General features: G+C 37.5%; 4 protein-coding genes across 6 annotated transcripts; 1 reads left to right on the top strand and 3 right to left on the bottom strand.

Annotated features, from left to right (window-relative positions):
- Window positions 1-1,567: 1,567 nt before the first annotated feature.
- crcp (calcitonin gene-related peptide-receptor component protein) lies at window positions 1,568-6,380 on the bottom strand. The gene is made up of 6 exons (XM_020920109.2): window positions 6,318-6,380; window positions 6,025-6,061; window positions 4,105-4,203; window positions 3,938-4,032; window positions 2,126-2,183; window positions 1,568-1,923 (listed from the first exon to the last, which is right to left on the bottom strand). Exons 1-6 carry the CDS (start codon window positions 6,323-6,325, stop codon window positions 1,777-1,779), a joined length of 444 nt encoding a protein of 147 aa, XP_020775768.1. The 5' UTR covers window positions 6,326-6,380; the 3' UTR covers window positions 1,568-1,776.
- A 25-nt stretch (window positions 6,381-6,405) lies between these two features.
- Window positions 6,406-10,771, bottom strand: LOC110155899 (serine protease FAM111A-like). 2 transcript variants are annotated; one of them, XM_055148941.1, is made up of 4 exons: window positions 10,576-10,769; window positions 10,171-10,261; window positions 10,063-10,101; window positions 6,406-8,649 (listed from the first exon to the last, which is right to left on the bottom strand). In XM_055148941.1, exons 2-4 carry the CDS (start codon window positions 10,186-10,188, stop codon window positions 6,832-6,834), a joined length of 1,875 nt encoding a protein of 624 aa, XP_055004916.1. In that variant the 5' UTR covers window positions 10,189-10,261; window positions 10,576-10,769; the 3' UTR covers window positions 6,406-6,831. The 2 variants fall into 2 exon arrangements, with proteins under 2 accessions (XP_055004916.1, XP_020775735.2); XM_020920076.2 differs by lacking the exon at window positions 10,063-10,101 and having other exon boundaries at window positions 10,576-10,771.
- Window positions 10,772-11,062: 291 nt separating this feature from the next.
- Window positions 11,063-20,718, top strand: asl (argininosuccinate lyase). 2 transcript variants are annotated; one of them, XM_055148945.1, is made up of 17 exons: window positions 11,176-11,219; window positions 11,540-11,629; window positions 11,695-11,889; window positions 14,115-14,198; window positions 14,324-14,380; window positions 14,458-14,555; window positions 14,636-14,713; window positions 14,779-14,856; window positions 15,382-15,434; window positions 15,511-15,573; window positions 15,642-15,756; window positions 16,275-16,359; window positions 16,835-16,894; window positions 16,975-17,058; window positions 17,237-17,317; window positions 17,602-17,708; window positions 17,979-20,718. In XM_055148945.1, exons 3-17 carry the CDS (start codon window positions 11,743-11,745, stop codon window positions 18,121-18,123), a joined length of 1,335 nt encoding a protein of 444 aa, XP_055004920.1. In that variant the 5' UTR covers window positions 11,176-11,219; window positions 11,540-11,629; window positions 11,695-11,742; the 3' UTR covers window positions 18,124-20,718. The 2 variants fall into 2 exon arrangements, with proteins under 2 accessions (XP_020775700.1, XP_055004920.1); XM_020920041.2 differs by lacking the exon at window positions 11,540-11,629 and having other exon boundaries at window positions 11,063-11,219.
- On the bottom strand, window positions 18,656-20,467 carry ca4c (carbonic anhydrase IV c). The gene is made up of 6 exons (XM_020920075.2): window positions 20,293-20,467; window positions 19,977-20,122; window positions 19,600-19,692; window positions 19,461-19,527; window positions 19,021-19,184; window positions 18,656-18,823 (listed from the first exon to the last, which is right to left on the bottom strand). Exons 1-6 carry the CDS (start codon window positions 20,465-20,467, stop codon window positions 18,656-18,658), a joined length of 813 nt encoding a protein of 270 aa, XP_020775734.2.
- Window positions 20,719-22,429: the final 1,711 nt, after the last annotated feature.

Below are 22,429 nucleotides of genomic sequence, written 5' to 3'. Positions count from 1 at the left end.
ACATGTAGATCTCATCATCTGAGTCTTCATCATAGTCAAAGTTTAGTTTGTCGCCACGGAGCTGCATCAGGTGAGCTTGCAATTGCAGACTTTGTTTCTTTGCCCTATTTTGATAATTTTTCTTGCGTTTTGGGGTCTGACTTTGAGGACAAGTTGTCTCTGCACCAAGAACTGAGGTACTGTCCTCATGGGGCGTGATGTTGCCGTTTTGACAATTCCAGATCAGTTCATTTGAAAGTCCACTAACTTCCACTGGCTCTTGGTTAGATACTCCATTTGAGCTTTTCTTAAGCACTTAGGCTCATTTCAAGGGCAAGTTCTTTCAGAAGAGGCATTTGAAGATCCATTAACCTCCAGAAGTTCAGGGTTAGACGTTCCTCTTTTGTTGGTGAGCACAGACATAGATTTCATCATCTGAGTCCTGATCATTGTCAAAATTCAGTTTGTCACCACGAAGTTGTAGCAGATGGGATTGCAATCTCAGGCTTTGCCCTGTTTTGATTTTTTTTCTTGGGGGTTTGGGTCTAGCTTTGAGGGCAAGTTGTCTCAGCAGTGACACCTGACATATCGTAGCCATATTTCTCGTTCCTTGGTTGATTCAAAGCTTCTCTTGCCACCATTGGTTCAGGACATGCTGTTGATGACAAAAACATGTGGAAATCTATCAACAGCTTGTTCAGCCCAGTCTTTTTTGGGAGTGAATCTTGGGTTGCCACCCTTGATGTCATGTTGGTACTAGGCCTGAGAAACAAGATACTTCTCCTTCCTGCTGTAGTTTTGATGTGAGGTCTACTGGCATGGACCTCGGTCCTTGTGTCCACATGGGGCTGGTTGCCAACAGCTTACTCAACCTTATCTGATGTAGGAGTAAATGTTCTACATCCACCCCTTCTTTGAGTCTGCTTCCAGTTCTTAGGAGCTTGATAAGTCTCCTGTTTATTGGACCTTTGATAGAAAGATCTACTATCACTGAATCCAGCCCTTGTGTCGACATGGTACTTGGTCGCAGACAGCGTGTTCCTCTCTAACTGGTGTGGAAGGGTATTCTTGGTTGTCACCTCTTCTTCCATAGTGACTCCATTTTATAGGAGCTTGATAGGTCTCCTGGTTGGAATGTTGATAGCGAGGTCTACTGGCATTGACCTGAGCCCTTGTGTCCATGTGGGGCTGGTTGCTGACAGCTTGTTGGACTGTACCTGCTCTGTAGGTGGATGTTGTGTATTCAACCCTTCTGTCTTTTGCACTCCAGGTTTGATGATAGTAGGTAGTAGTAATCATGGTAACCATGGTCACTGGGACACCCATGGCGGAATGTCAGCAGTGAACAGAGCCCAGGAAAGTGAGCACTCTGCTCTTCCTTATATCTTTAAAATGAAATAAATAAATATTTAAATAATAATGAATATAATAATTATATGAATAAATATTGAAAATGTATATTATATGAATATATCAGTAGTTTGAATTTAGAACAATTGGTTAAATTAAAGAAACATACATTACTCAGCTCTTATTTTTTAATATATAGTGTCCTGAATAACCATTTAGTAAATAATCTCAACATCCATTATGGCAAACATGTTATCCCACCAGTTTGTCAGTTTATTTATTTTTATAAAATATAGAAAAGTGACTTATTTTTACAAAATGCTGACTGTTCTTTATTTTATAGTTGAAATCCAAAATGAAAAAAAAACAAAAAACAAAAAAAACAAACATAAAACCTCAAAGTGTGCTCAAACGCTAAAGGTTTGATTTCCTTTTGCCCTGCTAGTGTCATGAATTTTCTGCAGTTTCTTCTATCTCTACATCAGCTGTGGTTTTGTTTTGTTGTTCTGGGTCTCCAGGAAGGATCTCTGCAATGGTCTGAATCAGCTCCTCAATCTGCTCCTCTGACAGACGTTCTTCACTCTCTTCAACCATCTGAACATAAATAAAGGATAAACATGTGATCTATTTCAATACAAACGATCTATAGTTATGACAAATGTAATTAATATATGTAACAGACCATAATACACAATATAAAAAGAATATATCTATGTCTGTCCTCTGTAGCAGTTAAGCATTTAGCAGAAATATGCATTTGTAATAAGCAGTACATATGTTTTTGTAAAGCACTTACGAGCTGAATTTCCACTGCTGTTTGTGGGCGGTGGTTTAGTAGCTGCAGCTTTTCTGCTCTGAAATAAAGAATAAATATAAAATGGTTGAAATTGCAAAGACTGAATGTATTGTTCTACCGAATGTTCTACATTCTGTTCTAATCCAGAGGGGTCTCGAACCAAACCAAAGAACATGAAAAACCTCTGTCCAAATTTTAGATGATCCAACCACAGCCACTAATTTATTTATTTTATGAGTGTCCCTCAAATGTGGAGGATATCTCTCAAAAATTCTTGTAACAAGTATTCTTCAAGTACATCCAAGAAAACCACAGATAAATAATAAACGAATTAAATGTATTTCAGAATATTTGTAGAGGTCTAAAGTCTACAAAGTTTTCTGCTGTTTATACTAAAGAGGACCCCATGGAGACAGTATACTTGATTCTCTGCAGAGAAAAATCCTATCATTCCAATTTTCCAGCTATTTAAATTCCAATTGATCCAGTTTGCGATTAATCTACCTCTGTCTCCAACCATAATCTCAAATCCTAATATAGCCATGACACTTAAATGTCACTTAGACTGACCAGACGTCCCGAAATCTAAGCTGTTGTCCCAAATCCTGAATCAGGCCCTAAATGCCCCGAAAATTACACTCCAACAGAATACTGAGTAGTTATTTTCTGATAAACATTAAAAACTGTTCGTAAGTAGGTTAAGTCGATTGCATGCAGCCCTGACAGCTGCTCATAGGCTGCACGCAGCCCCTGATGTCTTGCAAGTGGCTGCGTGCAGCCCTGGCAACAATCTATCCATTTTGTTTATTTTGTGACGTTCTACAATTAAGCGCAAATATGCAATGTTGATAAACCAATTTTCATTCATTCAACATGGGTGGTGTACTAGAACCCCAACACACTGCTAAAAAGCAAAAATGTCATTGCAGGTACCAGGAAGAGTGGGTGGGAAAGTACATGTGGATTGCCAGAGCCCTAAGCGATGAAATGAAAGCATTCTATAAAGAGTGTAGAAAAGAGTTTGGTTTCGGTCTCTCTCACGGAGTAAATTACACTGTACCAACATCGTGACAGTACAGAGCAACGGCATATGTGCATTGTTTTCTTTTCACGATAATTTCATGATTTTTATGTTGTTTTCTGGTGGCAGAAATATTACTGAAAGACTTGATCTTTGAATAAATTTATGTTTGTGACAAATTCATCAGCAACCCCCCTCCCCCCACCCAAAAAACAAACAAAACAAACACACTGTCCTGAATTTCAGTCAGTGTCATCTAATCACCCTAATGTCATTCTGGTTGAAGATGCACTGACCTGATACTGGTATCTGATATCTGCTCTGGTACTGAAACTTTTTTTTTATATAAAGTCGTTCTATAGTTACTTGATGGATATATAACAGCTACATAACACATATGGATCAATGTTGTCTTATTTTTGTTTAAAGGAAACAAATGTAGTTTTCAGTCTCATTGGTCGCACTGGTATTGATCGATATAGGGCCTTAGCAGATACATAAACCTGAAGTATCGAAACTGGTATTAGAACTGAAAAAGCTGGATCGGTGCATCCCTAACTGCAACAGTAGTTCACTTGGTAGGTGGTCTGTTTCCAACTCCCACATGTGAATACTGTCATGGGAAATACTTAATCCACCTTGCCCCTGGTGTATAATGTGTATATGAATGGGTGAGCGCTTCCTTGATGTAAAGCTGCTTGAAGGTAGAAAAGAACTATACCATTTATCAGACAGGAGGTTGAGAAAAAGACAAACACCAAAACATATACATTACATGTTTTCCAACTCACTTTGTAAGTTTATGAGGCATCATGGTTGTAAGAAAGTCTTTGACGATCTCTGGACTTTGCCTGCTGCAAGGAGTCTTTGACAGGTATTTCAATGTCTACACAAAACATGAGAATATGTTCAAGTAGCAAAAAGGGTATTTGATTTTATAAACAGAACGAGCTCAGACCTCATACATGATGGTGTTGAGGTTTTGCTGCCCAGCACTGTGCTTGTTCTTCCCACTGTCTTTCCTTTGCTCTTTCAGGTCTGTCAGCAGTTTAAAAATCTGAAGATAAAAAATGAATTAAAGAGGATAAAAGCCCTCGTCCCGGCAAGAAACCCACCCCCTTGCCAACAATACAGGTGATTCAATATCCCTATCTCCAACATGGGGTGGGAGAGGTTTGTGATCCTACAGTCAAAGGACTACAAAATAGAACGCATGAACACATGTCTCATTGACTTTTTAGATCAAAAGTACAAAGGTCTTTTCTGCCAAGTTTAGCCAATTTAAGCTAAAGTAATTAGTTTTCTCCCCATAGTATTGATTTATTTGACTGCCATAGGTATACAACGGAGGACATTTATGATCATATGGGCAAAAAAGGTTGACTTTTTGAAAGAAGGGCAGATGATGAAAGTTTCTACAGTTTTATTACATTATTTTTTTCCTTCTGTTATTCTTAGCATGAATCGTACCTACTGTTATACAGAAATGTAGGTGAATTTCAAGTTGATTGTAAATCACACATAGCGTACTTTGTCCAAAGAATTATACTATATTTTTACATTTATAAGTAGAACAACATTGTGTGCATGACCCGCACCAATAGTTTCCCGGTGGAGGGTCTAGAAGTGTACTGGTTCTTGGTGGAATCAGATTTAACTAGCATTTGTTTAGATGGCATTTAGAGGGAGCAATTGACAAGGCTTCTTGAACACATTTTGCAATGATGTATTGTTTCTTAGGATGTTTTAAATGTATTTTCCTTGAGCAAAACATTTAAAATCTCATCTTGGTACATTTTAAGTCAGTTTGTCTTTGTTTTGGAGACAGTCCTCTTATGTTATAGCATCAAAATTTTCTCTGGTTCCCTTCCTGCTCTAGGTCATCAGCTTGTTTGTAAATTGGCTGACCTGCAAACTTTTCTTCAGGTGAGGAGGATGGAAGGAATCCGCATGTACAGACAAGCATTTATCAGTGTATTTTCGATATGTCACTAGTTCTTTTCTCGACTGATCAAAATGTTCAGGAAGTTTCCATTTCACTGAGGTTTACAGTAAATTTAAAATACTTATGACTATTATATGAAATTATAAAACTCCAATAGGCTTTCTTTTGGCCCCTCATATATCATCAACATATGTCTTCCAAAGTTTTATGCTTGTAGAATGGATTTTTTTTTTTTTTCCCCATTTTCCACAAATTCGTTGTTAAAATGGGCAACATACAATGAGCTACATTGTTCATAGATTGATGACACTTTTTCAAACATGAACATATTTTTCATGTTGGCATTTCATCTATTTCATAAATATTAATCTCATTATACAGGCTATATACTCATACTAAATTTTGTGAGCGTGAGATTGAAACAACTGAGACACTGTCAAATTTACAGAAAAAAAACATGTTTTTTTTTTTGTTTTTTTTTGGCATCAATCCTGTCCATCAAGCATTGGCAATGGGAGCACGCCTGTGTTCCCTCATTTCTATTTTTATTTTATTATTTTTCCCAAAATAAAGCCCTGTGTTACCACATTTCTTTTAGAATCAGTTTGCATCAGAATTTAACCCCTTTTCTCCCTGTTTGGTAGTCAATTACACCCAACCCATTACCCAACAGCAGTTGACTACAGATGTAATGTAGAGGTCATGGTGCAAAGGATCCTAGGGTGAAATTACTTAGAATCATCCCTCTAAATACGGTATAAAAATAAAAATTACTTGACTTTGAGTTTAACTTTTTAGAAACATCTTAGAAATAAGAAAAAATCTTAGAAACACGGGAACGTGGGGTTGAGGGAACCTCTTGGCTATAGCTCTGGGCAGATCCTGGCTCGGCTATTGGAAATATTTCAAAGACACAATGAGAGATGCACATACCTCATAGTTACTGAGCATAGCAGCATTGGCATTTTTCCTGGAAATATAAAATAAACATATTATGCCTTGGAAACGGACAAAGTATAAAACAAATCATATAATTAGACCTTTATAGGTTTAATTAAAAATATCTTGTCTATTTTAGCTTTAGGTAAATTTTAGCTGACGGTGTAACGTTAACATTATCCCACTGGCTAAACTGTTACACAAAATATACGCATTAAGCCTCTCGATGCAAAGACAAATCTAACAGATACTTCAAACAATAACTTAATAGATACTTATTTACTTACACCTCCATCACAAATACAACAAACCGAAAGCTGTAGCATGGGTCCTTTAAAAAAAATGGTCCGTCTAGAAATAACACCAACACAAACGTTCCGTCACCACAACCCTTCATTTTTATTTGTTGTTTCGTTTACGCCATACATCGTATATACCGTAATTACATTTTTATACAGTCTGTGGTTTACACACGTACACGTTAACGCATTAAAGACTTTACACAAACCATATAATCAGCATATAATCAGTAGAGAAATAAAAACAATGTCAGGGATTGGGGGAGTTTATAAAATTATAGGCGATAAAAGGTGTCCACTAGCTAAACACTACATGATGACAGCACATTAGGGCTATATAAATGGACATACAATCGTCATACAAAATGTAATAAAAATGGCAAAATATAAACTCTGAATTAATTTTTGTATGAAGCTTTACAGATTTAGCACAAATAAACAAAATAGTTAATGACCCAGAATGGGACATTTTAAAACAAAAGTAAAGTAGAATAGAATACTTTTATCGCATCATTCCCAACTCCATGTCCATTGAGACAGGAGTGTCTGACTCACATATGAAATCAAAGAACATTTTCAGTGTGCCATCGTTCAAATTATTAACCTTGTTAGCAGTGTATTGAAACACAGTGTAATTTCGGCTGGTGACTAGTTTCTTAACATTGTGAATTATAGTCTTGTGGTGTTTATTAAAGCCAACTAAAATCTTCTTTAATACATCCAGTCTGTCTCTTTTCACTAACTGAACAATAAGATTTTCAAGAATGGATGACAGAGGGTGTCCATACTCAATGACACTTTGAGTCTCTCCTGAGGAACTTTCATAAAGAAACCCACCTGAGTGCATTGCCACAACATTACAGTGGCTGTCAAAGACTGGAGAGCCAGAGGAGCCAAAGTAAAAACAGGTCTCATAGGTTAAATCTCGAGTCCTGGACAATGCCTTTGCCACCCCCCTAGCAAACAAAGGAGTCACAAACGGAATTACTTCACCTCTTTCACTGGATGTAAGGTTTTCATTGTAATGTTTCTCAATAACCTGACATTGGACACTGATATTGGGTAAAATCCAACTTAGTTCTACTTTTTTCACACCCCCATGTGGGTGGCCTATGATACAAATGCTGCCACTAGGGGGAATAAATCCAAAGTGTGACAAGAGACCAGGTGGTAGCACTTGGTCTGCATTCAGCTCCAACAGAGCCCAGTCACATTTGTGGCCTGACACATCAATGCCGTACTCACAGGCAACTATCCCCTGTACCTGATGCCCTCCAGTAGCCTGGTCAAAACTTTCAAAGGAGAAATGCACACTAATGGGTTCTGACAGCTGCATGTTCTGATTAAAAACATTTTTAATTACATGGAAATTTGTGAGGACAAAGGAGTCGAACAGAAGAAAACCACTGCCCACTGCAGAACCTTTTATTCTAACCTGACACACAGAGTTACTCAGGCTCATCAGCCTCTTCATGGTTTCCACAGTTACAGAGCCCTGGCTTCTGCCATACTCCACTCTCAGAATTTGATGCTCATCTTTTTCCTGATCATTAGACATTTTATTAAGAAAATCTCTTACCAGTGATGACAGGTGAGATCTAATTTCTTTAGAATCTGGGATTTCACACAGTTCTTCTATAAATGTATTGTTTTCATCATTATCATTTCCCTGTTCAAGTGCATTATCATTTCCCTGTTCAAGAGTGTCAATAGCATCCTCCAGACTACTTGGTTGGCTCTCTGGAGGACTGTTCTTATTCAAAATAATAATTTGAAAAGTTTTATCATCAAGATCATCAACAAGATTAGACATCTCTACATTAGTGGTCAAGTCATAGAGAGCGCAGGTTTTCTTAAAGATTGTTTTAAGAAATCGCCCATCTCTTTTCAGAGCACGTTTCACCTTTTCCCCTTTGTAAGCATAAACCGAGAACTCAGGATATGATCTTAATGCTGGATTTCTTACTATTTTTGTAATATTTTTTCCCCCCTTTGTTTGTAAATTAAATACAACCATTTGCTCTGATGACCTTGTTCCAGACTTTACCACTGGCTTATCATCTGCAGATTTGGAGTTTACATAGTTAACTTCCAGTTGCTCTTCAGGTTTAATCAAAATGCATGGAAAGTGTGAAGGGATAGGTCTGCCACCTCTCACAACCACAAGCTCTTTGAGTTTGTTCTTTTCTTCATTTTTTCTGAAGAGGTCACTCCTCCTCAGAGAATCTTTCACAGTTCCTGCTTCACCACACGTTATGGTCATGGGTTTCTTCTGTCCCAAGCGCCATTGAAATGAGTGAGTTGAATGACAAATCTGACTCTGCAAACATTTTTTTTTTATTAAGTTACACTTTTAAAACATGTGTAATTCTAGGAAATAAAAATGTGGCTGTAAGACTTGAGAAGTTTTTTTTTTAAATTGCAATTCGTATCAACAGATATTGCAATTAGAACTGGAGATTGGAATATGAACATGTAAACTCACAATACACTTATTTATTTGTTTAGCTCTAAATTATAGGGTTACCACAGTGGCGGACCGTGCATTACACACCTAGGCCTTCAGTAGTAGCACGGAAAAGAGGTGAGGAGTACGGTGTATGCGAAGATTCTATGCGAAGACTGTACTTTTGCGAGTATTCAGGTGGTTCGTGGGGACGCAGTCAAGGCGGGGGCCACTTGTTGTCAAGGCTTTAACTGCTGCGGTAAACACTGATATCTCCAGTACTGTCCTATAATGACCTGTGACATGAGAGACCAGGACTGAACCAGGACTAAAACAGGAGTAAACAAGGACATCGGGAAGGGCCCGGGGGTGCACCCGTGTAGTCGCAAGTGACCGCATGCAAAAAAGACTCTAAAAGGGCTCTACACCCCGCGGGACTAAGAGCAGCCGTCGCCCGATCGCGCTTTGCGGACACCCTGCTCCGTGGACTCGGGGTTCTCTCTCTCACACTCTCTCTCTCTCTCTCTCATGTCCAAGATTAGTCTTGGATTAGTCCTGATTTAGACCTGGTTTAGACCTGGTGTAGACCTGGTGTAGTCCTGGTTTAGTCTTGGTTTAGTCCTGATTTAGACCTGGTTTAGTCCTCCTGGTTCATTCAGGAATTGCGTACCCCCACTTAAAATATCCCAACTACACCACTGGTAATTAATAATAGTAATACATAGTAATAATCATTTCAATTTGCGTAGCCCGCTACTTACAGATGCAATTTGCATCTGTAAGTTGCAAAATGGTTGTTTTGTTGCCATACACCTGCTAGAAGCACCTGGTGACACCAAATCAAAATCTGATTGGTTAAAGTAACACTTTCATGGACATTTATTTTGTGTTCGAGGGCCTGCAGGACGGATTGTGAAGGCATCAGGCAGACTTCTTTGACTTTAACTCTGCCTGGCAACAAATGATGGCTGAAGTGTGATTTAATATGAAAATACATGTCTGAAGCAGCACAACCATCGGAAAAGCTATAAAAGGAAGCGGACAGACCATTTGGAATTATTTAACAATAGTATAATTAACATCAGTCTGTGATTCAGATTTTTTTTAGGCCAGCAGAGAAGGACTTGAAGGCCCTGACGGCCCACCACTGGGTTAACAAGTTTTTCAACAAAGACATAATATTTTGTTGTTTTATAGAAGACATTCTAAGTGAAGCTTTTGTAAATTGCAATTTTGATTTAATTATGATTAAATGTGCTGTCCTAATAAAAATCAGTGAGTACATACCTTTTCTTGTGGTTGCACATTTGACTTTTGGTTCTCTTTCTAAAATCAAATTATGTAAGTTATATGGTTGTTATTGTTGTATTACAACTCAGCAGACAAAGGCCTTACCTCAGCTGTGTTGGCCATGTGTCATTCGTGGCTGGTCATGTATTTGAGATCAAGGCAGGTGGACAGAGTGCTTATCACAGGTTCTCTTTTGCTGAAAGGAAATGTAATATATTTTATTTAGTAAAAACACCATAGTTGGTTTTATTACATTATTTATTATCATAGTGAAGTCTCCCTTATCGAATAGCTTCAGCAAGCTTTGTTAGCTTTAATTAAAGGAATCTCAACTTAGGCCTGATGAGACAGGTTAAAGTATTTACAATGTGCAAAACACAGTGGACACATAAGCAAAAGATAGCCATACGTTTTTAAAAGATGTAAATACTTTTATACCAGTTACTTATAATTGCAAGCCTCCTTTTGCAGCTTGCCTGTTGCTTATCGACCGAAATTAGTAATACATACGTTTATACTGCAGCACGGTCAGAGCTAGGAAATTCTTCGTCTTCTTAATAGTTAGCAACTCGCAACCATTAATGCATTTAATTATCGGTCGCAACCATACACATTTTTGACCTTGGCGCTGCTAGATTTTTCAGGAAGTACAAAAAAAAAAAGAAAAGTTTTACAGGAAGTACGTCTCAGGAAAGGAACCGCCCCCAAAACCTGACATACACACAGCTAAGAAATAAAGAAATAAAGAAATAAATAAACAAAGAATGTGAGATTGATGACATTGTCTCACTAGATTGTTTTCACCTATTATGTTGGCGGATTTCACAATTGCTCCATCCTTCACAGAACATTTTCATTGCCAGGTCTACTAGTTGCTTTCAGGCAAAGCATGAACATCTCCACGGAAACAAGAAAAAGTTACGGAGTGAAAGTTCCTACTGTGGTAAAAAACAAACAAAAATTGATCTATTAAAATAACGGGTGCAAAGAACTACGCTGCAGAACATATCCAGGAGGTGGCAGCACTGGTGACAGTCGGATTTCCACAGAAGAAAAGCAGTTATTTATGTTTCATCAGAAAAACTCCTGCTGTTACAAACACGATCCGCCGGGTGTTCAGCTCACGGACACACGGAGCTATGGCTAACGCGGAGGTAATTTAAACACATGCTTTATCCTTGATTTAATGATAGTCCTGTCTCCACGTGTATACACGTGCTTTTGTTTTACTGTTGTTTTTAGCTTTCTCAGCTTGTTGGAAGAACAGTCCTACAGTGCTCCTGATCCACGCGGGTCTTATTTATACAGTTATTTAAAAGGCGCTATTTGCCTCTTTTCTTTTGCTTTGAAATCTAATTTAATTTTATGAATGACTGTCAGCAAATGGCAGAATAATGATCTCGAATTACTTCGAATCACAGTATACTGACTTTCTTCTTTTTGTTGATTTCTGAATATGTTTTGCACTTTGGAGATTTACAGGGTAATGGTTTGGCCCTGTTTCTCCATGGAAAATGTTAAACATGTTTCCTGACACTGGCTGCTCTGCATGCGTAATTAAAATGTGCTGCCAATTCCACATTACCAAGCTTTTTTCTCTTACTGCTCTAATACTGTGCTTTTTAACAGGGAAATAAACTTTGGGGGGGTCGGTTCCTGGGTGACACAGACCCCATAATGGAGAAATTCAATGCTTCAATCTCCTACGACCAGAGGATGTGGGACGCAGACATCAGAGGAAGCAAAGCCTATGTGAAGGCGCTGGAGAAGGCCAAGCTCGTCACCGCAGACGAGATGACCAGTATTTTAAATGGGATGGATCAGGTGAGGTTAACCAAGTTTATAAGCTTAGCTAATTAATGCTTCTATTTTCCATGTTAAATACACAAGAAATAACAGGTGTATTTCTATGCTATGAAATTACGTACTTACTTACTATTTCTTGCTTCCTTGCCTTTATGTAAATTGTATAACATCAAGTAACTATAGACAAACATGGAAATAATAGTTCAACATTAAGTTTACATTGCCTAATTTGCTTCTATAATTATCTGTTTAGCTATTGTCACATGCATGTCCTCACTGTAGAAGCAAAAACACTGAAAAAGACATTCTAATAAATTAAATCATATATAAAATATGTAAATGTTATCTATAAAACACGTCACACTAGTTTTGTTCAAAAGCTAAAGTTTGAATTACTGAGTTGTTTTAATTTAATCTTCTTGCATAATTTTCCAAAGTAGATTTTTAGTTGAGGCTCCATGTTAATAAATGACATCTGAAAACAAGAATGCAGGAAAGTTCTGTGCTTTCTGAGGTGAGAACAAAAACAGAGCACATGACACAGAAGCTGAAAACTGCCCTGTCATTCAGACACACAGCGTTGAAAGTATGTGGGTGAACTCACTTTGTGCTTTATAAATACAGATGAGTTAACTTTCATCCCTCCAGACTGCTTCTAGTGGTACAAAGCCTCCACATAAAGCAAAAATCCTGGTCAGAAAGTAACATCGTTTGAAATAAATAGGGTAAACAACTTACTTAACAATATATAATTAAAATTGCGGGTTTACTACAATATCTAATATATAATCCCCGAGGCTTTTTCAATAATTGTGTAAAAAAAAGTACACTGCGTAAAAAAAATAAAATAAAGGAACACTTTGAAAACACATAATATCTCAATGTGACAGAAAATATGTTGGATATCAATACAAATATGGACAGGGCAATGTCTTAGGAACAAACGGATGCCACCTCTTTTAATGGAAATGAACAACAGGTGCACTAGAGTGGCAACAATGAGACAACCCCTGAAACAGGACTAGTTTTGCATGTGGAGGTCATTTCAAGTTTCTCCCTCTTGGTCTTCTTTGGCTGGGTTTTCACTAGTGCTGGCTTTGGCTGAAGTGATTATCACTACTGGGAGTATGAGGACAATCTGTGCAACTTCTGTAGGGTTAAAGAATGACACATCCAGACATGCTGTTGCAAGTTTAATGTGTTTCCCAGCACATCTTCAGAATATGGAGGAGATTTCAGGAGACAGGCAGTTACTCTAGGGTAGTTCTCCTGCTGTCTGCTTTAGACCCCTAAAAGGAGGCAGTATGGATCGCTTAACCCAGTGGAAACACTCAGGGTCCGTGCTGTTCCTTCCCCTACCAGCCCTATGGAAACGAAGCTTAGGACAGCTGGACAGGGCCGTAGGAGGTCCTCAATCCTCCTTGCACAAAGGAGCAGGACAGATAATTGTTCCTTTGCAAGGAGGAACAGGTTGAGCACTGTCAGTGCCCTACAGAATGACCTCCAGCAGGCCACTGGTGTGAATGGCTCTGCCTAAACAATCAGAAACTTCATGAGGGTGGCTGGAGGGCTTAACGTCCTGTAGCACCCACCACCATGGAGCTCGATTGGCATTTGCTAGACCACACCACAATTGGCTATCTGTCACTGGTGCCCTGTGCTCTTCACAAATGAGAGCAGGTTCACCATGTGCCCCTGTGATAGACATAATTGAGGCTGGAGAAGACAAGGAGAATGCTATGCTGCCTGCAACATTGTTCAGCATGAGCGGCTCAGTGCTGGGTCAGTGATGGTCTGGGTAGGCATATCTATGGAGGACACACAGACCTCTTCTGGCTAGAAAAGGCCAGTCTTCCTGCCATTAGGTATGGGGATGAAATCCTTGAACCCTTTGTCAGAAACTACGCTGGTGGTAAAATTAAGCCCTCTGTAGGCTTAAAATTATATTTCCATGAAAGCAGTTGGCATCTTTTTGTTTCTAAGCCCTGTCCATATCTGTATAGATACATAAAACATTTTCTTTTCACATTGAGATCTGATGTGTAAGTGTTGCTTACATTTTTTTGAGCAGTATTTGACTTAGACTTAGAAAAACTTTATTGATCCACAAGGGAAATTAGGACACAGTAGCTCACACATCACAATAAATATAATTACAAAGAGGAAACATATAAAAAATGAATATACAAGTATACGTAATGTATATTTATAAGTAAATGGACTGAATGTGCTAATGTTTATAGATTTCTGAGGAGTGGAACAAAGGCATTTTTGTGATTAAACCTGAAGATGAAGATATTCATACAGCTAATGAGAGACGATTGAAGGTAAGTATGATTGATTACTTAACTGATTTATGTTTATGTTTGATGAAGACAGTAGAGTCACTGTGGTAACCTATGAAAGAAATAGCCTATATTGTTCATATATTTTTGTTCATATATTTTAAAAGGAGCTGATTGGTGCTCCTGCGGGCAAGTTACATACTGGTCGTAGCAGAAATGACCAGGTTTGTATATTTTTGTACCAAACATGGTACATTTTGTAAACTTTTGTACTTTTACCCCTGTTGTCTCTGATATTCAGGTTGTTACTGACATGAGACTGTGGCTTCGTGATGCTATTTCATCCCTCAGAGAAGCCGCATTGCAATTGCTTTCTACAATGGTGGAACGGGCAGCAATGTGACATAAGATCAGGATCGATTATAAATACTGTATCTAGTCTAGTCTAGCTGTAAGCCTTTTTCTAATTCTGTTCACAGAGAAATTGATGTCCTATTTCCTGGTTACACACACATGCAGAGGGCCCAGCCAATCAGATGGAGCCACTGGATTTTAAGGTAACAGTGTGCTTTAATTATGATAGTATCTGTTATTATGGGACTAGTTTGTGTTTTCCTTTTAGTCATGCCGTCGCCCTGAGCAGAGATGTGGAGCGGCTTCAGGAGATCAACAAAAGGGTTAACGTTTTGCCTCTAGGAAGGTACATCATAAGAACTTTTAAAAATAATATCACATATCTGTTGAGATGGCGTGACAGCTCAGCTCAATGAACCCGTCTGCCATTCCTTTACTAGATTAATTACTGTAATCTTCTGGTTGTATTTTCTTGTGTTTTAGCTTGTGTTTTATGGAATAATTTATTCATTTACATAGTGTTGATTGTACAAAAGCAGCTGGCCATAAATCAGATTTTTGGGGGATTATTAGTGTATTTATTTGTCTGTGCCCAAGGTAGACTAGACAATTAGCCTATTTGCCAAAATTCTAATGTTTGTCTACATTTTTCAGTGCAATGATGAAACCCAGAATGAAAAGATGTATTATTTTAGTCTTATTTTATTTGCTAAAAAAATATGCAGTTATTATATCACATCTGAGAAATTCTCTGGCAGCCTTAACATCATCAGTTTTACCACTTCTCATTTCTGCTACTTTGACAACTGTTCTCCTTTGTATACGCTCTTGTTTTGTGTAATGGTTTATTTATAAGCCCTCTTGTTTTCAGTGGTGCTCTTGCTGGGACACCATTTGACATTGATAGGAATCTTCTGTGTAAAGGTGAGACCACTACACCAAAAGAATAAATTAATTTCTATACTTTGAGGACAAAGCAAAAATGTCCTTTATATTACAGAGTTGGGTTTTACCAGCATAAGTCTTAACAGTATGGATGCGACAAGCCAGAGGGATTTTGTTTGTAAGTAAACGTATATATGTTTTATTTACAAGCATGCATGGTAATGATGAATGGTATTTTTTTTTCAGTGGAGTTTTTGTTCTGGGCTTCACTGTGTCTGACCCACCTCAGTAAAATGGCTGAAGATCTGTTGTTGTACAGCACCAAAGAGTACTCCTTTGTCACACTTTCTGATGCCTACAGGTCAGTTGGTTTCTGATCATATGATGTTATGACGTATGTTGCAATATGATTCATACATGTTTGAGTAATTCTGCATTGTTCTGCATTGAAGAGTTGAATACTCGGAAAAGTCCTTTTTTCACCTACCCCCTATACCCACCCACTACCTTGTAATTACTTTTTAATATAAGAAGAAATTACAACTTGGCTTGTACATGTTGGGTTTGGTAAATGTCGCATAGTAAATTTTCAACCGTAAAAACAAATTAAACTGTAGTTTTCTACTATAAAATTCCATTATGAAGAGGCAGGGCCTATCAGCTCTGTAGTTTTGAACCAAAACTCAGCTGACCTGCTTCTATTATCAATCCCTTTTAGACCAATATTGCTTTATACAATGAATAAAATGTATAGAAGTACAAATCCGTATATGTTGTCATTCAATACTAAATACCCCCAAAAAATCATAGTATGATTTCTTTATAGTGGGAGTCCATGTTCTGTATTGTTTATAAAGATTTATATACTTCTGTGTGTAGTACAGGCAGCAGTTTGATGCCACAGAAGAAAAACGCTGACAGTCTGGAGCTGATCCGCAGCAAGGCGGGACGTATCTTTGGCCAAGTAAGACTTGAAATATTTAATAAAAGACCATTCTGTTCTTTGGTTCACTGACTTGTGATGTTAAAATAAAATTACCGTAACCAATTTCCAGTTTTGAGGTTAAAGTACAATAACTGAAAACAAAAATACAGGTCTGGTTTAAAGTATAACTCTTGAACACAAAAATACAGCTAGTGCTTTAAGAACCTCTAAATTATTAAAATGTGAAGACCTAATGGACCTAATAAACCTGATGTGACTATGTAACTCTTAGTGGCACAGGGGCATAGTGTTAACTCCTGCCTCATACCAACAAGGTCTTGGATTTGATTCCAGGACTTGGTGGGATCTTTTTGTGTAGACTTGCTTGTTCTCCACCTATCTGCACAATATTTCTTTGTTCAACCTTTATAGTAGTTATCAATTGATAGAATGTGGAAATATTTAGCAGTTTTTTTTTTTGTGCAGTGATTTTTAGTTCCATTTCTTTTTCCAGTGTACCGGGTTTATCATGACTATGAAAGGTTTACCTAGCTGCTACAACAAAGACCTGCAGGTACTGTCCCTGTCATGTCTACTTGATTAATTGTTTTATTGGTATAATTACAGCAAATCATGTATTAATATTTTCTCCAGGAGGATAAGCAAGCCATGTTTGACTGCTTTGACACACTTCATGCTGTGCTTCAAGTGACAACAGGAGTCATGTATACACTCAAGGTATTCAAGTCAATCATGCCTACTATGTAACTTTTGGTGAATATGTTTCTTTTTTACTTTTCTTTATTTAGCTAGTTTGCATTTTTAGACTTGATCTTCCACTAAAATGCCTTAATCACAGATAGAGTAGATATTGTTCAAAGTGTACTCGAAATGTACTTTGTATTTTATTTTTCAGATTAACCCTTCAGTAATGGAAGGAGCCCTCAGTCCAGACATGTTAGCAACTGATTTGGCCTATTACCTTGTGAAGAAAGGGGTGAGTGAGATATTTCAAATCGGAGTTAAGTGAATAATAAATATAAAGAAGCTTAGCAGTGTAAGTGACATTGGGTTGATTTCAGTACTAGAATTTATAATGTTTTTACCCAGTGTTACAAAGTTTTAATGCTATTAGAGGATACGTTTCAGCAAATATTCACAGTAGCCTCCTTCACATTTGAATGAAGTCTAGTCACAACATATCAAGTAGAAAGAGGTTTCAGAGCAACAGGACTAGACTGATCTGTGCCAGGAATAAATGTATGACCCATCTTTGTTTAGGTCCCCTTCAGAGAGGCTCATGGTATTTCTGGAAAAGCTGTTTTTACTGCAGAATCCAGAAACATTGCCTTAAATCAACTCACTGTGGAAGACTTGAGTTCTGTCAGGTAAATATGATCTTCTCCCATATATTTTATTATACATCTTTTAATATCAGTGTTGTCTACATATCCCTATTCATTTTATTTAATACATTTATGTGAAAATGTCCCATAATGATTCATTTAGTTAATAACCATTTTCTTTTCTTTTCAACTCAAATCTATGAGTTTTTTTTTATTTTCAAATTGTATTTTTCCCTGTCTCTAAACTTACTACAGTGTCAGTTTGTAGATTCATATGACTTGCCTACATCATTATCTTGTCTTTTCTCATAGCCCTCATTTTGGAGAGGATGTGGCTGCAGTGTGGGACTATCGCAGCAGTGTGGAGCAGTACAGTGCCCCCGGTGGGACAGCAAAGTCCAGTGTCTTAGCCCAAATAGAGCACCTACGAAACTGGATCAAGACACAGTCGCAGTAATCATCAATAATGATTGAATCTAGTTTACTGAACAAAATGGTCAATGTTTCATAGGTCAATTTACTGTAACCTGGTTACAAATTAATTAATGTTACGGTATGCACAGTATTGCACTCATTAGCAATGTAAGCCGTCCGAGGTTTGTTGACAGTACTTTTATTTTCAAATGGCAAACAATTTATTTCGCACAGCACCACTGTTGCCTTTAGTTATGGCTAATGAAAGAAAATGTTTTTTATCTTTTTTGTATTTGTAAGGTTACATAATATATTTATGCATATTTTAAAATTTAGATTTTAAGATCCTATCTATCCAAACCAAAATACTCTACCTACAAACAAACAGTTATAAAGGTTAATTAACTTGGCCTGATTTAGCCTCTTTATTAACTATGCGAGAGGTGGCTGTGAAACCTTCTAAATTAAAATAGTTTTCTTTTATAATTTATACATGTATACAGTTAACTGACCAGGCTGATAATCATAAGTAAGAGATGTCTGCACACACAACATTTACTAAAACTTCTAGCTTTCTAAATATGTAATAAAAGACAAAAAGAGCACACCAGGGTGAGACTTGGAAGAAGTAAGCCAGAGTTAGATTTGTAGACAACTCTGCCATCTAGTGGCTGAGTGGGTCTGAAGATGTCAGTCATGGGCTGACCTGTCCAGAACCGGCACTTTGAGATGAAGGCACTCAACTAGAGTAAAAAAAATATATTTAAGGATTAGTATAAAACCCAGATTAAAGTATAAAATGATTACATTCAATTTACTAGAGAAGTAATAATACTGGAGAATACGTTATGCTCAAAATCTTTAGGTTTTAACCATGTACATACATGCATTGGAATTTTATGGAACGCACCTCTCACCTGTCCTTAATCCAGCTCCTCACCTGTCGGCTGCTGACCGGTAGCATCCTCTTAAAAACGGTCCAGGCCACGGCTTGTTCACAGCCAGGTGTCGTCATGGAGCCCATGTATCTATAATAACTGTGGAGTTCAGACGCTGATGGGACGACGTCACTCAGTCTGAAGTTTATCACCTCTGTAGAGCTGCCTGGGAACAGAGAAGTCAAAATCTGTACAGTTACAAATATTATAGCTAGAAAACACACAGTTCAGGGTTCACAGGTCTTTCACATGTTCTGTTGTGTCCTCTTTCGTTTGTAAATCTCATTGTTTTTTCTCAGTGACTCCAAATTTCATTCTCAACATCTTATATTGTGCAGAGGAAGGGTAATGAATATAATACAAGTAATTTTGATAACTTTTTAAATAATACATTAATGACATTGATGTTTCAGTGTACTGTCATTTTATAGTTTTTTGGTACCATTATTTTGAATACGACCCAACGCCTCTATCAATGTGTCCAGATGTGGATGGTCTTCAGCTGTCTCCTGTGAACAGCATATATTTTTTAATCATGTCAACAGCATTTTAAACAAAACTTGATATATTTTAAACAGTACCTCAAAGAGAAAAGCAAGGAGAGCTATTCCAGCCATGTCATGCTCAGCTTCGGTCAGAGACCCGTACGGCTCCTTTATGTGAACTATGTGCATCTATAAATTACACAGAAGTCTAATAGGAAAATATTTTTTATTTTGTATATCTGTCAAAATAGAAAGCCTTGACAGAGAGGAAAGTACAAAATAGAAAAGAGTGTTTTCAGTGGTCTATAAATCTCCACAGATTAGTTGGAGTTTGAAGTCAAAAAGTGTCTAAACTATTAACCTTTTACTTTATATCACCACAAATGTGATCAGTTGTGCCAGTATTGATATTTCTTTGTGGGTTTATTTTATATTTGTATGCATGTTATTCATAGTTACGCAGTTGGCCATACTTCCATAGGCAGCCTCTCTCCGTCAATGGTGTGTTCAGACCCTGGGCTCCCCTCTCGGCCCCAATGAAAGTGGAAATTTGCTGCTCTGTAGTTTCCAGGCAGAGCACCCCCGGACAACCCCACCGACTGAGGCAGCCTGAAAGTGGCTTAAATCACACACATACGGGCCTACTGTATTTTAAATTCATTTATGAAACATGAAGATTGCAGTCTGAAGCAGAGTACACACTAAAGTACACCCTAAAATATAGAAAAGTTTTCACTTGTAAAATAGTATTATTGTAATTGAAAATGAAATTAGCAGTAAGGTTGTTACCAGAGTGCCCAGTGTTCTCCAAGCTGATGTTGATTTGTTTGTTGTGTCCGATGAAGTTGAAAGGAGCTAGAGCAGAGTTAGTGTGGGCTTTACTAGTGACAATGTTGATGGGAGACTGGCGAAGCCCTCCACATCTTGGGAACTGGGTTACCCAATGACTCGGATCTGAAATCATTCAAAATGGGTTAGTCGAAATTAAAGATACTGTATGTTCATTTAGGCATGATGTTCCAAATTGAATTCTGAACTAACTTGGGGTTTGTTTTTATTACTACTAGTGCTGTGTTCCCTTGACCTATGTTCACTTTATAATTATATTAGTGCTGGTTTGTGATTGGAGAGCAGATAGTGTGGTTGCCATTTGACCCTAACTGTCAAGGAATAAAAAATACAAAATGCAAAAATGCATTTTAACTTTGTCTGACATTTTGTCTTCAGTGATAAGTTTGTGTCAAGTGCCTCACCTCTACATGATTCCTCACAGGAGTACTGGGTATCATAGCACCACAGATCTGAACAAAAACAATGCACTTAAGCAACAGCAGCAATTGTTTAAGTCAAACTGAAATGTCAAACATTCACTATGGACACTGTTTAGTTAGTTAGAATATTTATTTAAAACTTGCACATATTCAAATTGCTATTTAAGTTTAGCAAGTTAATTTCCACCGTCTTTCAAGATCTATGCTGACTAAAAGATGTTTAAAGAGCCTCAACACAGCAATAGAAGGAGTGCTACTAATTGCTCTCCTGAATTAATGTTGTATTGTTGAGTGGTAAACATTTATTGCTTAGTTCGTTACACTCTGTCTTGTTTCCAGTGCAGTTGTTGTCATGTGAGTTTGTGGTGAGAATGGACAGCTCTATAGACAAGTCTTAATCTAAAACAGGAGTCAGATTAAGCCAGATGTCTCTCACAATAACCTGCTTTGAGTCAAATCGTTTCTCACCACAGAGAACAATGCACAGGACACACTGGCTCTGGTCCACCTGGCTCTGCACCTGTTTACCCCGGAGAGGGGCAGTACAGGCAGGGCACTCTATAACAGCTTGTCTCTCTGATAGTTAATCAAAACATCTAATATTAATGTATTTCTTATTTTGGCATCTCACTTGTATCTCAGTGGAAAAGATGTCTTCATGCTTTGTAACACTGATCTTTGATTTTTATTTGTTTTCCTTTCTGTTCTGGTTTATAAATCCTACCAGGGTGCAAAACCCATGTAGCCACTCAGCAAGCACATCACTACACAGAATAATTTAGGAGGGGTATTTTTTGCCCTTTAAATAAATCTGGAAAAAATATTATTCTATTAGCGCCACTCCTACAAGTACAACAATGACAACATATGTTGTGCGTTTTTAGTTGTTTGACTATAAGACTCAAAAAACAAAGAAATTGAAATCAGTTTTCTTTTTTTGTAACTTAACACATTTTTACAGACATTAAATTCATCTAATTAATTCTAACATAGGCTAAAAAAGAAGGGAATTCACAACAACAAACTTTACTGGCAACATAAGTCTCCTACTCTAAATTTGTTCTAATGAAAGTGTTTGGGTGCTTACCGGTGCCTGTGGTCTGGTAGATGTAGAGTAGGTTGAGGAGGTAAAGGGACAAACCCATGATGAGTTTAGGTTACTCCCAGGTCCAGACCTCTTCACACTTTTGAGCCAGGCAGTGTGGGACCTGGAAGAAAAGGGGCCCTGGCCCTGGTTTTAAAACTGGCCCCCTTCTGGACAAAACCTGCACTGCCTCAACTGGGCAGAACAGAGGTTATTTGCACAAATGGATGTGTAATGTAATAGCCTATCTGTGCAAATGATCAGCAGTTTATTTAAGAGGTGAAGGTGACCTTCTATTTAAATAATTCACACTTAACTGCATAAATAATTGTGCTACTGCTTATGTTGTATATGTTCACATTTGAAGCAGAATTTCTTAAACCATATGATATAGAAATATAGACAATATAATTTATTCATATTTCCCCAACCTATTGTCTCTAATAGCAGTTCAACACAATGTATATGTATACATACATACATTTATAATAATAATAATAATAATAATAATAATAATGCATACGTTTTTTATAGCACTTTTCTGGACACTCAAAGACGCTTTTTACAGAGC

This window comes from Boleophthalmus pectinirostris, unplaced genomic scaffold (genome assembly GCF_026225935.1).
Source record: "Boleophthalmus pectinirostris isolate CB_2022bp ecotype Guang Dong unplaced genomic scaffold, ASM2622593v1 HiC_scaffold_12, whole genome shotgun sequence".
Classification (NCBI taxonomy): Eukaryota; Metazoa; Chordata; class Actinopteri; order Gobiiformes; family Gobiidae; genus Boleophthalmus; species Boleophthalmus pectinirostris.
This window is presented reverse-complemented; position numbering and strand designations above follow the sequence as displayed.